This window comes from Rhamphochromis longiceps, linkage group LG6 (assembly GCF_057381845.1).
Source record: "Rhamphochromis longiceps isolate RC_006_pf linkage group LG6, R_longiceps_female_GT1.1, whole genome shotgun sequence".
Lineage (NCBI taxonomy): Eukaryota > Metazoa > Chordata > Actinopteri > Cichliformes > Cichlidae > Rhamphochromis > Rhamphochromis longiceps.
Genome location: NC_140562.1, coordinates 4987518 through 5002629, shown reverse-complemented (window position 1 = coordinate 5002629; position 15112 = coordinate 4987518). Strand labels below are relative to the sequence as shown.

The following is a 15112-nucleotide window of genomic DNA, read 5'->3' as shown; positions in this document are numbered from 1 at the left end:
ATGACAACCAGCCCAAACAGACTTCAAGGCAACTGCAGTGATTCTAGCATAGAAACGTTATTGCTCGTCACTGCCTTTGTTACCTGTTAAAGCTCAGGCTCTGACAGGAAAGCTAGGATCATCAGACACTCAGCGTAAACATGATTCTGGGTTTCTCCAAAAGTTGATTCTGGACGTAGCGTTTTGTGGGAGAAACGTTTCGTCACTTTCGCCATGAGTACCATCTGTGAATGGCCATTGATCAGTGGGTATTGATCAGTGGTTGCTGATCAATGGTCATGAGAATTTGCATAATTAAGACTAAGGAACTGAGCTCCCAGCCCATTGTTCCTTCAGTGGGCTGGTTTCAGTCATCATGCAAATGTCCTGTTTATAAGATTGAAGCCTGCAGTCAGCTGAGACTGAAGATGACGAAACGTTTCTCCCACTGAAAATATCCAGATGAACAGAACCAGCTTTTGGAGATGTTCTTACCTGGATGATTGAGCGTGCATCAAGATGATTCTGGGTTATTGGCTGCCCTGAATACATTCTCGTTGTTTTATTTTATATCAGGCTCCTGTCCTTCTTTTTAGACCACTCCACCTCCCGCACACATACTTAGCTTGTTATTTAGAAACCTTCCAAATTTGACTACAGTGAGTTGGGAAAGTGTCGGTACAAACGGTAAATGTTTTTTAATGCTATTCACTGTTTAAAAAGCTGTTGAGCTGTTAAAATCAATAATGTTTACTATTATCATATAATTATTTATTATTATTTTTCACTTACTGCTTTTACTGTAATAACACTAATAATGAGTAAAGGTTGTCATTTAATTAGCAGTAAAATTGATCTTTAACTCTCTAATTTACATCTGAACAAACTGTGTACAAAACTAAAGCACAGCTTCATATTGATTATATTAAACATGTACATGTCACTGTGAGCTGCACCACCATACATGAGACTTAAAGCACTTATATTCTCAACGTCTAACTGGATTTGAGGCACCTTTTGTCTGGTTTGTCTTCTGAGTTATTCATTCAGTCTCATAAGAATTGCTTTGTCAAAGATTCCTCACAGACTTGTTTGACTATTTTTCCATAGCTGTCTTCCACCTGCTGTATATACACTGTATTGCCAAAATTAATCACTCGTCTGCCTTCACACATATATGAACTTGAGTGAGATCCCGTTCTTAATCCATAGGGTTTAATGTGATGTCAGCCCACCCTTTGCAGCTATAATAGCTTCAGATCAAGGGTTTCCACAAGGTTTAGGAGTGAGTTTGGGGGAATTTTTGACCATTTGCAACATCTGACAATGATGTTGGCCGAGAGCCCCTGGATCTCAGTCTATATTTCCAGTTTATCCCGAAGGTGTTTGTCAGGTTGAGGTCAGGACTCTGTCCTTGTGCATTGGTGCACAGTGCTGTAGGAAGAGGAAGGGGCCACCCCCAAACTGTTCCCACATAGCTGGGAGCTTGAAATTGTATCTTGTTATGCTGAATATTAAGATTTGCTTTAGTTGAACTAAGGGGCCAAGCCCAGCTCTGAAAAACAACTCCACACCATATCCCCTCACCAACAAATATAACACTGGACAGCGAAGTAACATTCTCCTGGCAGTCGCCAAACTCAGATGCCATCATATTGCCATACAAAGAAACACGATTTGTCACCCCGGAGATCAGATCCCCACTGCTCTCGAGTCTACTGGAAGTCTGCTTTAGATCACTTCATCCAATGCTTTGCGTTGTCCTTGGTGATATGAGGCTTGACTGCAGCTGCTTGGTCATAAACTCAAATTCGATGAAGTTTTCTATTCAATTCAGTTTTATTTATACAGCACCAAATCACAACAAGTCGCCTCAAGGCGCTTTATATTGTAAGGTAGACCCTACAATAACACATACAGAGAAAACCCAACAATCATATGACCCCCTATGAGCAAGCACTTTGGCGACAGTGGGAAGGAAAAACTCCCTTTTAACAGGAAGAAACCTCCAACAGAACCAGGCTCAGGGAGGGGCGGGGCCATCTGCTGTGATTGGTTGGGGAGAGAGAAGGAAGACAGGATGAAGACATGCTGTGGAAGAGAGACAGAGATTAATAAAGAGACACTGTTCCTGAATTAATCTGAAGGCCACATCAGGTTTGGAGGTCTGTAGCAACTGACTCTGCAGAAAGTTGGTGACCTCTGCATACCCAGCACCCCGGTCTGCGATTTAACATGGCCTACCACTTTGTGGCTGAGTTACTGTTCTTCTCAATCGTTTGTAGAAGCAGTCTGCATGCCTAGGTGCTTAAATTTATACACCTGTGGCCATGGAAGTGATTGGAACACCTGAATTCAATGATTTGGATGGGTGAGTGTACACTGGCAATATAGTGTATATTTTATGCCATAGTCACACCATCTCTGTGTATTAGATCTATAGTCATTTGCGATGATCTAATGATTTCTAAATGATTTGAACACGGCCATCTGTTTCAGGTCAACACTTCAGTCTTCGTCAGCTGGGGATCTGTGAGCCACCGTCTCGTCGCGGCCTGCCTTTCTGCCCTGAAATGCCTCCACCCCACCGTGGTTTCTCAGTTGGTACAGCTCAGGAGCTAGACACTGATAGTCAGGCAGTCATGTCCCCAGAGCATGCTATGCATCTGTGGGGCCGCGGAGGTCTGGGTAAATCATCCGGGAGGAGTTCCTGCCTGTCGAGCCGCTCCAACTCAGTGCTGACTCTAACTGACACTGAGCACGAGAACAAATCGGACAGCGACAATGGTAGGAGATCAACTGTTCGCTCCATTTTTGATATCATGTCCTGCTTTGTGCTCAAGTAACAGTTCTTATTCATCTCTGTCACACTTAGAAACAACAAGTCACAACAGTTAGCTCGGTCTTTCTGATTCAACTATTGTGTAGCTGATGGGTTAGACATCCTCGTGGGCCAACTTGAAAGTAACGTTATACTGTTAAAATGCTACAAGAAATCCAGTTGCACTTTTACTTTTTAAAATCTCTTTTGGGGCCTTTTGCCTTTTATTGGATGCTGCCGTAATGGAGAGTCGACAGAAAAGCAGGGAGAGATTGCAGGGGAAGGCGTGTAGCAAGGGGCCTCAGGTCAGACTCAAACCTGGGCTGCTGAATGTCATGCAGCACATGTTTGCCTTCTTCAGTCTCAGTAGAGACGAGCACAGATGGTTCTAGCACCAGCTGCTACACTATTTAGACAGAAATGTATATAAACGTATAGAACTTTATTTCACAGTTTGGTCAATGATAGTCATTTATCTGTTCATGTAATGCAATAGTAGACCTCTTTCAGTAATTACAAAAAGCAATCTAAAACTATCAGCTATTGTTAGTAAAGGATCATAAGTTGTAAATAAAAGCATTGATAACAATTTCCAAACATGTTACTTTACCTAATTCTGATATTTGGGGTTTATGTAAAAATCTATTAATTGCAACCATTAAGTTGTTTAAGACAAAACAGCACAAACATGGATTTGAGAAACTTAGTTCTCTGACATTTAAAGTGATATCCAAGATTATTGTGCACACTCCCAGGAAGTGTCCCGCATGGTGGTCGAGCAGGGGGCAAAACCAAAAAGCCCTGCCAGTTAAATGTACGTATATCTGGCAAGTCAAGGCTGCCTGGTGAGAATCTATTCAATTTTCAAAGGCAACTGTTGCTTCTGAGACATGCTGCAAACTGATTTTTATAATTATCTCAGTTTAAGTATTTGATATGTTTTAATTACTATTTTAAAGAAATAGTTCGCACTGTTGCCTTACAGGTGCTGAGTTTGAATCTAAGAGGTGGCTGGGGCCTTGTTGTGTACTCTCCAGGTACTCTGACTTCCCATCACATTCCAACACATCCATGGCTTTAAGTTAATTGGAGAGTTTAAAGTGGCCATAGGTGTGACTGTGAGCATGAGCAGCTGTCTGTTTGTGTTAGTCCTGCAGTGGTTCGGTGACCTGTACAGGATGTACTCTGCCTTTCACCCTGTGACAGGATACGCTCAGCCAAAGCCAAGGCACTGAAACAGATAAGCCGAACAAGATGAAGGGATGGACTTTCATCACGTCATTTCACCCAAAGAAAATGAACTGATTTGGTTGAGTGAATAAATTGTTGAAACTTTAACATAATTCTAGTGTAGAACAACAGACATGAAGTCTGAACCTAAAGGATTTGCAATCACAAAACATGTTACGCTTAATTCTGTCCCTCTTTAGAAGGTTCGTATAGGAGGAAAGTTAGTGTCACTGCGGTTTAATACATCCATTGATACTGTTGCAGGTTACTGTGTGTGTGTGTGTGTGTGTGTGTGTGTGTGTGTGTGTGTGTGTGTGTGTGTGTGTGTGTGTGTGTGTGTGTGTGTGTGTGTGTGTGTGTGTGTGTGTGGACAGTAAGGCTTCTGGCTCTGTTGCAACCTTTGTTGTAGTAAGATGGAAAAAAAAACAAAGATGTGAGAAAAACAGAAAATGATGAGAGGCGAGATTTCAGAGTTCAAAACAGGAGCACAGAAAGTGGAGAATAAAGACACAAAAGGGAAAGTGATTGTCGGTAATATTACCCAAGAAAATATTAGAGCAGAGCTGTCTGGCTGGCAAAGGACACACTTGCAAACATGCACACGCACATTGGCAGATATAAACACTTATTGTGTCCGGACCCACGAGGGCCCAGCTACTTGATACTTGGTGATCTGAGCTGCAGGGACAGAAAAAGGAAGATTTTCATCCTGAACATACTTACAGGTGCTGTTCTCACATACACAGACATACTGAACTTATACAATTCATGTTTATTTTGAATAAGTAGAAAAAATGTTGCATTAAAAACAATCACAGAAGCACCGCAGCTGCTAAAAAAAAAAAAAGACACTACCCTACTGCAAATGGAAATTTTTTGTATCATGGATGGGCATAAAATATATAAGCTGACCTCTCCAGACCACTTTCTATAAGACTGCTCTCTGCAGATGTATGTGTGTGTTTAACTGAAAAGGGATGAAAGGAAAGAAATGTGGAAATATGGAGGAAAAAGAAAGGAGGGTGGGCAGATGGAGGAGGAGGAATGTATCATCTTTGCTAACCAGATTACTTTACTATGTATGAACAAAACACTTAATCCATTTGGCATCTCTAAGCTGCTTAACACTGTAACCTAAACTGTTATAGAGACACTCACAGACAGCTGCAGCACCCATTAAGCTTTAAGGGCAACACAAACTCATAAACACAGTAAGATATAAAGAATACTTTATAAACTGCTCAAAACATTACTTCAGAGTAGCCGATGTTTTTCAGAAGGCAATAATAATTATTTTGCACAAATGACTCATTATTGAGGCTGTACACAACATGGGACTCATGTCCCTGTTCATGTCAGTCGTGTTGAAAAGGAAACATAATAAAGGTGCCGTTTTCAAACCGTTGTGTCCTTACAGTCGCTCATACAGCAACCTGCCCAACTTTCACCAGTTATCTGTGTTCACACCTTCCCTTTATTCAACATCTCAGCCTGCCGCACAGCTTCTGATTTCAACACTTTCCTTTTACCATCGCTGTGTATTAGAGATGGACCGATCCGATATTACGTATCGGTATCGGTCCGATACTGACGTAAATTACTGGATCGGATATCGGAGAGAAATAAGAAATGTAATCCGATCCATTAAATATCAAAAAAGCACCTCACAAAACTTGCAACACGACGTAACTCGGCTCATAACCGTAGCACGTGGGAGCAGTGTGGTCACGTGATAGAGCGGCTGTGTGTGTTTGGAGCCTCGCTGCCAAACTCCGAGGAAGTGATCCCAGAGAGAAGCAAGTGTGTAAGTTCATCTCTGAATGTTTGTAAAGCATTCCCACATTAAGCTTAACAACCGATATATGGAGCGACTGCCTCTCTCTCTCTCCTGCTGCTACTCCAGTCATGAAACTGATCAATGATCAGCTGATCGTCTCTCTTGTTTGTTTTTGGCTCACTTTGCACCAGAAAGAGGAAACCAGCGGCTGAACAACAGCAGCACGTTTAAGCTTGATCAGCTGTTGTTAGAATTTATTTAATATTACTTTCTACTCGAGGATCTTTTTCTACGTAGCTGACGGCTGGTAACTGTGCAGGGGCGGATCTAGCAAAGTTTAGCCAGGGGGCCGATAGGGCATTAACAGGGAAAAGGGGGCACAAAGACATACTTTTCTTTCTTATTCTCATTTAAAATGTCGAGCTTTTAATAAATAATTATCTGACACCCAAAGTTTTAATCTGATGTAAAATGTATAGAAGTCCATTACTGTATATAGTAACTGTTAAGTCTAATATACCCTAGTAAGCTATAGTACTTTTTCCTTTGGGAAGGTACCATCTGTGCAGTCTGCAGTTCTGTTGAAGAAAGATGTTGAATCTATTTAATATTTCTTGAAAAATAATTGATTTCTGTGCATTTTTTTCCCCCTGCATCAAATTAAAGTTGATTACGTCGATTAAGCATCATGAGGTGGAGCGTGAGGGGTGGTTCCCTATTTTTTATTTATTTATTTTTATTGTTGCTGGGAGTTGGAACCCTATTAGTTAGGTTGCTTAATATTTATGCTAAGTACTCTTTAAAATACCAGAATAGGGAGGATGGTGTAGGTTTAAGTTTATTAGATTGATCAGTATTGCTGAACTATGAAACATTTTTTTTGTATACAGGTATAACAGAATAGCTTTAGTGTAGTTGTTGTTTTAAACTTGAGTATGAACTTATACAAAATGCAGCAAGATATTTAAAAAACAGCTTTGTTGATTAAAAAACACTATATCGGATTCATATCGGTATCGGCAGATATCCAAATTTATGATATCGGTATCGGTATCGGACATAAAAAAGTGGTATCGTGCCATCTCTAGTATGTATAGAACCTTTTTTCATCCTGCCTCGATTATTGCAATTCCTTATTCCTCTGCCTAAGCAAACTGTCCCTGGATTGCCTGCAAACGGTCCAGAATGCTGCTGCGAGGCTTCTAACCAGGTCCATAAATGGTCTCGTCTGACAGAGATTTCTTACAAAAGCTCCTCATAAAATTTAGGGTTTTATTTAAATATTTGCTGACCACTTTCGGAGCCCTCTACAGTCAGCTGCCTCCATTTTCAGTGAGCTACTACCATGCATAAGATCTAGATCTCTGAGGTGATGAGTGCTGATCAGTGTTGGCTGTACGTAGAGCCAGGCTGAAGAAAAAAGGTGACTTTGACTGTGGGCCGTGGACTCTATATTTAAACTTCAGACTTTATTTGATCTATTTCTGTCATTTTAATTGCTGTATGTATGTGAAACTTCTTTTTGTTTTTGTTTTGCTTTTCCAAACATTAGTTGATGCCTTGATTTACCCACTCCCATCTATGGCAATGACATCTAATGACCAAAACATAAGGTACAGATGAAGCCTCCAAAATGCTGATTGTGTTGCTCAGTCTTAGAGAGAAAAGACATTTGGAGGAGACTCACTTTTTAAATTTTAAGAAACCTGCCAAAAATTCTGATTGCTTTGTTATCATTATTATAGTTACTTCTTGAACACAAATGGATGAGGTAAAAGTCCTGTCACCTTTATGTAAAATGAAACTTTAAACGGGGACTCGCTCACAGAAGCAATTCTGTTTCTAGAGTTCTTTTTCTTTTTAAAGAAAGTTCTAAATAAATTGGATCTAAATGATTTGTGAAGCAGTGCCGTAGTATCTGTGCTAGTTTGTATTTTTACACAGAACAAAGCCTAATAAAGAAGTGCAGAAGTGCTAATGCTATTACTTTACAAATAAGCAATTTGGCAAACTGGCTACTTTCTTTCTGACTCATTGCTTTCAAGGTGTGAAGTGTGAATCTATTGGGGGGAAAATAGGTAAAAATCTCCTAGCAACAAGTAATCAGTGGAAAGTGTAACAGAGCTTTAGACTGAACGTTTCCAAAACTGTCCAGCTGAAAAGCAGATGAAATGTAAATCTGTAGTGTTGTGCAGTGCTGTGATAATGTGCTGTTTAGAATATGTATTTCATAAAATATTTATTTTGTGCGCTTATTAAACTATACATCAGGTAGTCCTAATGCTGCGTCCGTGTGCTCAAGACTTATTTACTCACACGTAGTGTATATGGAATAGTTTGTTGAATCGCAGACACATATATTATCATATATTACAGAGCATATAGTGTGATGCTATAGCAGGAGACATCAGATCTGACTGCTGGAGAAGACAGATAGCAGCAATAACTAAAGTGCATATGTAACTAGAAAGATTACCCGTGCACACTCACCAGGATGCAGTTAGAGTCGGTGTTCTCATGCTCGATGCAGTATTTAGACACAGATATTACTGTTGATTTTGTTTGTGTGCAGATGCTGTTGTGTATTTAAACAGCCTTCAGGAATAAATAATGTATCGTTGTGATCATTTTAAAGTGGCAGTGAATGCGCTTGCTGTGTTTTAGGCTTATTGCCTTCACTCTTGGATTATCAAAGGTGTGTGTGTGTGTGTGTGTGTGTGTGTGTGTGTGTGTGTGTGTGTGTGTGTGTGTGTGTGTGTGTGTGTGTGCGCGCGCGCACAGATGGCTGTGGAGAATCACATGCATACAGAAAAATATGTTTTTCAGCCGAAGCGGAAATGTACTCGAGTTCTCGAGATGCACACCCTTCACACACAGACACACACACAGACACACAAGATGCTGGTGCCAGTCATATTCAATAACAATCTAGTGCTGACCAGAGAAATCAATGAATAACAGACTAACTGACTAGAGGGTTTAACTTTGGCGCCACTAACATGGAGAAGACTTGATTCCATGGAGTGGCTAACATTAAATCATTAACCATACACCACTGCTCTGCACACCCTCCTCCGCTCTGGCTCCTTTTATCCTATTTTGTCTTTCAAAATATACAGAATATACAGTCATTGCTGTTGTTTCATTCTTTGTCATCAGTGTATGCAGTTGTGATCGCAGTATTGTAAGACTAAATATTGTATGAAGTTATCCAGAGTAACAACTGACGACTGAGTTATTTGTACAACTGACAGATGATGTAGTGTCAGTGCTTTTACAGTAACAGTAATTATAACGCTATCACAAGCAACAAGTTTTGAAGTCTCCTTTCCCTTTGCCTCACCTCCTCCTCCTCCATCCTTTCCCCCTCTTCACTTGTGTTTCTCAGAACCCATTTAGGCCGAATCCATTACCAGAAGTGCAGAGGGAGAAGGAACTAGCGAGTTAGATAGACAGAGGGGAATGGAAAGAGGGAGATGGAGGGAATGTTCAACCTAATAAATTCTCCAGCAATGTTTCTCAGTTTCCTTGAGTTCTGATAGATGATGGCCTTTTTACTTGTGGTGACAGAAAAGCTTTCACTGCAGTTCTGCACAAACCTCATACGCTAACTCTGCGCGTGTTGGTTAAACTACTTTACTTTAGCACTTATATGCAGAAACAACATGCTGAATTCCAAATATTTTGCTTTTCATTAACAGTAGTCCCCCACTGGAACATTTCTTGCTCTATTTTGATTTTCTCATTGATTAAAAATTGTCTCCGCAGGAGAAATGAAAGAGTAAAACTTACACATAAAATCCAAAAAAAACCCTGAACAGGGCCGACTGAGAGCCCCATCCAGAGACAACAAAGTCCGGCTTGAAATATGATATAAGACATAAACTATAAATGACAAGCAGCACACTGAGCATGATCATCTTTGTTCTAACCAACTATTGTTCACATCAGAAGCATTTTCAAAAGGATATGAGACACAATAGGATAAGTTTTACCTCTCATCAGTGCTGCAGTATGTTGTTGAACAGCATTGGGTCTGCATAACTGTTATTATAGAAAGTGATGATATTTCACTTTTAATGTATTTATAACAGCAATTTAACAAACGTCATGTGGCCTTTAAAAAACATTCATTTTTCATCTCAGTGGAGACTCATCAGGAAGTTTTGCAGTTATACACACTTATTCCACTGGATGTGCTGATCTGATCATTATAACAACTTATGTAAAATTATATTCAGTAAGGTGCACAGTCAGATTTCCTATTGATCATAAGATCGATGTTGAGTTTAAGACAAGCAAAGCACGTTTATAGCAGCTACAGCTGATTTAACTGACTTTTGCTTGCATTATTATGCTGACAGCCTAAATTCCAAACATTGTTAAAAGAACCAAAAAAGCAGCATTTATGAGTTACAGCATTGTGTTGAGGTGAACAGTTGTTTGCATGATGCTTCAGCGGCTTTCATGTGCTCTGTCACTGACTCTCTGTTCCTCTCTCCTATGCTAGAGTTGGAGGTGATGATAGTGGGGACACCACTACGTTCTTTCAAAACACTGACATCATAAACATTCTGAAGTTAAACAGGGTTAGAGTTTAAGAAATGAAAATAAAGTAGAGCGGTCTACAACAGAAGAGGACAAACTGCAGCGAGGCCAGAACACGTGGAGCTGCTGACACCAGCATCTGTAAGAATAAGATGCTGGTAGAAAGAATCCCAGCCAAAGCTGAGTAGATGCCAACCCCAGCCAAGAACACCAAAGCTTGATTTCTAATTGATAATAAAAGCAGTGATGCGCAGTCGGGGATTGCACTGAAGACGTGGGTCACGTCTGCCCACTTTTTTATTAACTTATCTTTGGGCTGGATTTCCCCAGTTTGGCTTTCAGATTTGTGGAGCTACGAGAGTTTATTAGCTTTCGTTTACTGTAGGTAAATAAGTAATGTAGTACATGACTTTGTTTACAAAAGCAGTGAGTAATGTAATCTTATAGACCTCAACACTGATATACCAAAAATACCTTTTTAAATGAAAAAAAATCTGTATCAGCAAAACAAAAGGGAAAAGCTGGTGAAAGAAACAATGTGACGATTTCTCTGTGATTTTTGACCATAAAGATGTTTGTGTGTGTGTGTGTGTGTGTGGTGGGGGGGGTGTGGAAAGCTGTTGAAAACATTCAAGGTGAGAACTGATATCGAATATCACACAGATCAGGTTCAGATATGGTTTCATAGCTATCACACTGTAATGGAAGTACTAAGGGAAAGACATGTCAGAACTGCAAGCACACCCACACTGAATCATGTTTCCATCACTGCAAAGGACATTCCTAAGTGCAACTTCACTAAATCTAACATGAGGTATTCTCAAAACTCAAATATGATTTGTATTAGAGGGTCTTGGTTAAATAGAGAGAGATCTCCCGTGCACACAGCTTTGTAAATACAGGCTCTTTGAACCTTTGGTCCCCTCGTTTTCTTTCATTTAAAGGATTTCACCTGTTTTTATTTCATATTGTTGTCTCATCTCTCTCTCCCTTTCACACAGAATCATTAGTATGTGAAGCAATTTAATAGCTGGATCGATAAATGTGCTGTTCTTACAGGATCATTTGGCCACTGAAGCAAATCTTGTGACAGCCACTACATCATTAGGGCATTACCAGTAGCCTTCTGTCTCCTGCCCCATGCAGTTCCTCCTTCGTTTTTTCATCTTTCTCATTTTCCTTTCTCCTCTGCATCTCATAAGGGCATTACATTTCCTGTTTTTTCCTATGTATCTATATGGCTTTGGATGTTTGGTTGTGTACATGTGTTCTTATTAACATGGACCCAGAGTGAAAGGAAAATGTAAAAAACACCCTGTTTAGGACAGCGTTTGTGCTGATATGGACTTATTGTAGATGCAGCCCTGGTGACCACTAAGAGTCCGTCTCTCATCATAAACCTGAAGGAATTCTGTCATTTGGAGCTACGTGATTTGTCAGCAGCTCTGTTGCAATGGTAGTGCATCAATTGGGCCCGAGCTAACAGAGATAATTAAATACACTGCAGAGGGAATTGGAAAGTAAAGTGTTTATTATATATGAGCTGTGCATTTTTTCTTCAGGTGTAATTAATTTAAAGATTAAGCAAACGCGTCGGCCATTCTGAGGCTGCACACACACTAACCATAATTACTATAACAGTTATTTCCTGACACTGACACTTCTGTGGCCCAAAGGGGAAGAAAGGTTTGCAGTTGCAAGAAACTCTTCAACATACTTAATTTGGAAAATTGACTCAGATTATACAAAGAAGCAATGCTTTTCATTGCAGATGGATAACTAGCCTCACATTTAATGATTCACCCACCAACCCTCTCATTCTCACACACACTTGTCAAAAGTGTCTGGAAAGCTAGCGATAGTGTGACTGACCTCAGCATATGGGTGATTTTACTGAGAAACTTCACACTCTCTCTCTCTCTCACACACACACACACACACACACACACACACACACACACACACACACACACACACACACACAGCTTTATTTTCTATTTATTTTCATCTTTAGTTGCTTTCAAACTCACAGACTCCCACATTGCCTTGTCTTCCTTGGCTGCTATTTCTACTGTCATATGGCTGCTACTAAATGTGATTATGACACTAACAAAGGCTGGTTAGTCAAACATGAGTGAGTGTGCCTGTGTGTCTCTGTGCAGGCCTGTTGAGTGGGAAGGCTAGTCTGGCTGGCTGTCACACCAACCAGTTTAGAGCCACACCTACTGCTATATAATTTCTCACCCTGATCACACTGACAGCTTTGCCATAATATAAAGAACAGCACAATGTAAGAATGAAGACTAAATAAATGTAGAAATTCATGAAGTCATTCCTAGTTAACGTTAAAGGGATGGTTAGCTCAACGGTGCTCTGACTGTTTGTCAGCCTGACTACTGTGCTGAAGAGAAACCTGGGGTTGTTCTTATTTTCTTCAACCAGAGGGAGGGATCTGGCTGCCTCAGTCACCACCACCATCCACGGGAAGCCAGTGGAGGTAGCTGAGGAGTACAAATACCTGCGAACCATCTTTGACAACCTCCTGAAATTCTCTGCCAACACAGAGGAGATTCTCAGGAGGTGCCACCAACGGCTACACCTCCTTATAACTCAACTGCTTTGGAGTCAGCACCCCCATCATGATGACTTTTTACTATGCCTTCCTGGAAAGCATCATGACCTTCTCCATCACCTGCTGGTTCCACTCCCTCAGCCTTCATACAGGAACAGACTGCAGTACACTGCATCAGTGTGCTCTAAAATCATTGTCCTGTCAGGACTCTGACAGGTTTTCAGCCAACAGGCCCTCAGACAGGCAGCCGAAATCATCAACGACCCCTCTCACATTCTTCACCCTGCATTTCAATGGCTCCCCTCTGGGCGACGCCTCTGCTGCATTTCCTGCAGGACTGAGAGGAGGAGCGCCACCTTTGTCCCCAAAGCCACTCTGCTTTTTAACTCCAGCCGATAAGAACATTTCCCACACCAGAAACATAAACTACTCTACACTCTACACACTTTGTTCACTTTTAGTCGCTTACAGTTATTTATTCACCTTTCAGTCACTTTAATTTTAAAACTGTATATACTGTGTATTTATTATCTCACTCTTATTGCCTGTTCTTGTTGTCCTTATCTTCAGTGTTATGCTTGTTAATTGCCCCTTGGGGATAAATAAAGTCTTTCTGATTCTGATTCTGAATCAGTGACGAATAGTAGGATTCATGGAGGGCAATATTTATAGAGTGAAATAATCTTTTTTCAGGCTAAATGATGATCTTCTAAATTGGTGCTACAACATTTCCTCCCCAGCTTAAAAGTTTGAGAGTTATACCAGAGAGTCAAGTACTTCTGATACTAGTGAGGTTTTTTTTCACATATAATACTATTAACAGGATAATCGACCTCTGTTGGGGTAGCGTTCAGATAGCTGCTCTGCTCTATGTTGGTACAGGGCATTGAAGATGATAACAGTGGGTGGATTATATTCTTAAACTTAGTTACAGCGCTTTCAGAAAGACATCTACTGTGATAAAGTCTACTCTCCACCACTGTGTAATCAATTATTGTAAATGTAAATGTTATCAGGAAATGATCAGACAGGAGAGGGTTTTCAGGAAACACTGTTAAATGTTCAGTTTCTATGCCATATGTTAAAACAAGATCTAGAGTGTGATTAAAGTGGTGGGTGGGTTCTTTTACATTTTGAGAGAAACCAATTGAGTCTAATAACAGATTAAATGCCATGTTGAGGCTGTCATTTTTAGCATCTACATGGATGTTAAAATCACCCACAATAATTATTTTATCTGAGCTCAGAACTAAGTCTGATAAAAAGTCTGAGAAATCAGACAGTATAAGGTCAAGGGCGACGAAAAACAAAACAGTATTTTGAGGTTTACAGTTAAGGTGGACAAGGCTACGTCCACAGTAATGCGTGTTTGAAAACGCATCTTTTTCTCTCCGTTTTGGCGTCCCGTCCACACTGAGACGCCGTTTTTGGTCAAGGAAAACGAAGCGTTTTGAAAACGCTCTCCAAAGTGGACACATTTGAAAACGCCGTTTTCGAGTCCCAGTGTAGACAGCGAACCCGGGGCCTTTTTGAAAACAGTGATGACGCATTTTAGTCATGTGATGCAGTCATGTGACCAATTAAACTAAGATAGCGGAGGGCATTATACAGCAGTTGTTTCGTTTGCTCTCAGTTCTGACAGCCCTATTAAGATTAATATCAGTCTGTACATGCTCCAGATATCTTTTCTTCAAATTCTTTAATTCTCACTCGCGTTTGCAACTTTGTACTTTTGTGTTACTCGCAGCAACAACTCCACCTCATTGTTAGTCCATTTGAAAAACTCGGTGCTTTTCCTCGACATTTTGCCGCAACGTTTCAAAGAACCGGAAAGTAAATAAGCGGCAGAAAGAAATGAGGCAGGTCGAGTCGTCATGCATGTCACGCATGCGCAGGACTGGAACGTAAGCATTTTCGGCCATTTCAATGTGGACGCACAACTGTGAAAACGAATGAAAACGATAGTGTGGACGCGGAGCGTTTCCAGACGAAAACACCGTTTTCAAATCTGTCTGGACTAGTGTGGACAAGGCTAAGATTCAGATTTTCAAATACATTAAAACTCTGTCTGGGTCTTTGGTTGATTAATAGAGATCGACAGACCACGTGACTTTCGCACATTGCATTGTGGGTAGGAGTGGCAGAAAAATCAAAACACTGCATCAAGCGCTAGCATTTCCAGCAC

The 15112-nt window shown here is 40.6% G+C and overlaps 1 protein-coding gene across 1 annotated transcript in view; it reads left to right on the top strand.

The window, feature by feature from the left end:
* LOC146667318 (teneurin-3-like) overlaps positions 1-13268 on the top strand; it is a 29855-nt gene extending 16587 nt beyond the window's left edge. Inside the window, exons 4-6 of the mRNA XM_085408325.1 lie at positions 2479-2821; positions 12798-12935; positions 13133-13268. Of these exons, the coding sequence (XP_085264451.1) occupies positions 2479-2821; positions 12798-12935; positions 13133-13268 (617 nt within the window). The remainder of the gene's footprint in view (positions 1-2478; positions 2822-12797; positions 12936-13132) is intronic.
* The last annotated feature ends 1844 nt before the right edge of the window (positions 13269-15112 follow it).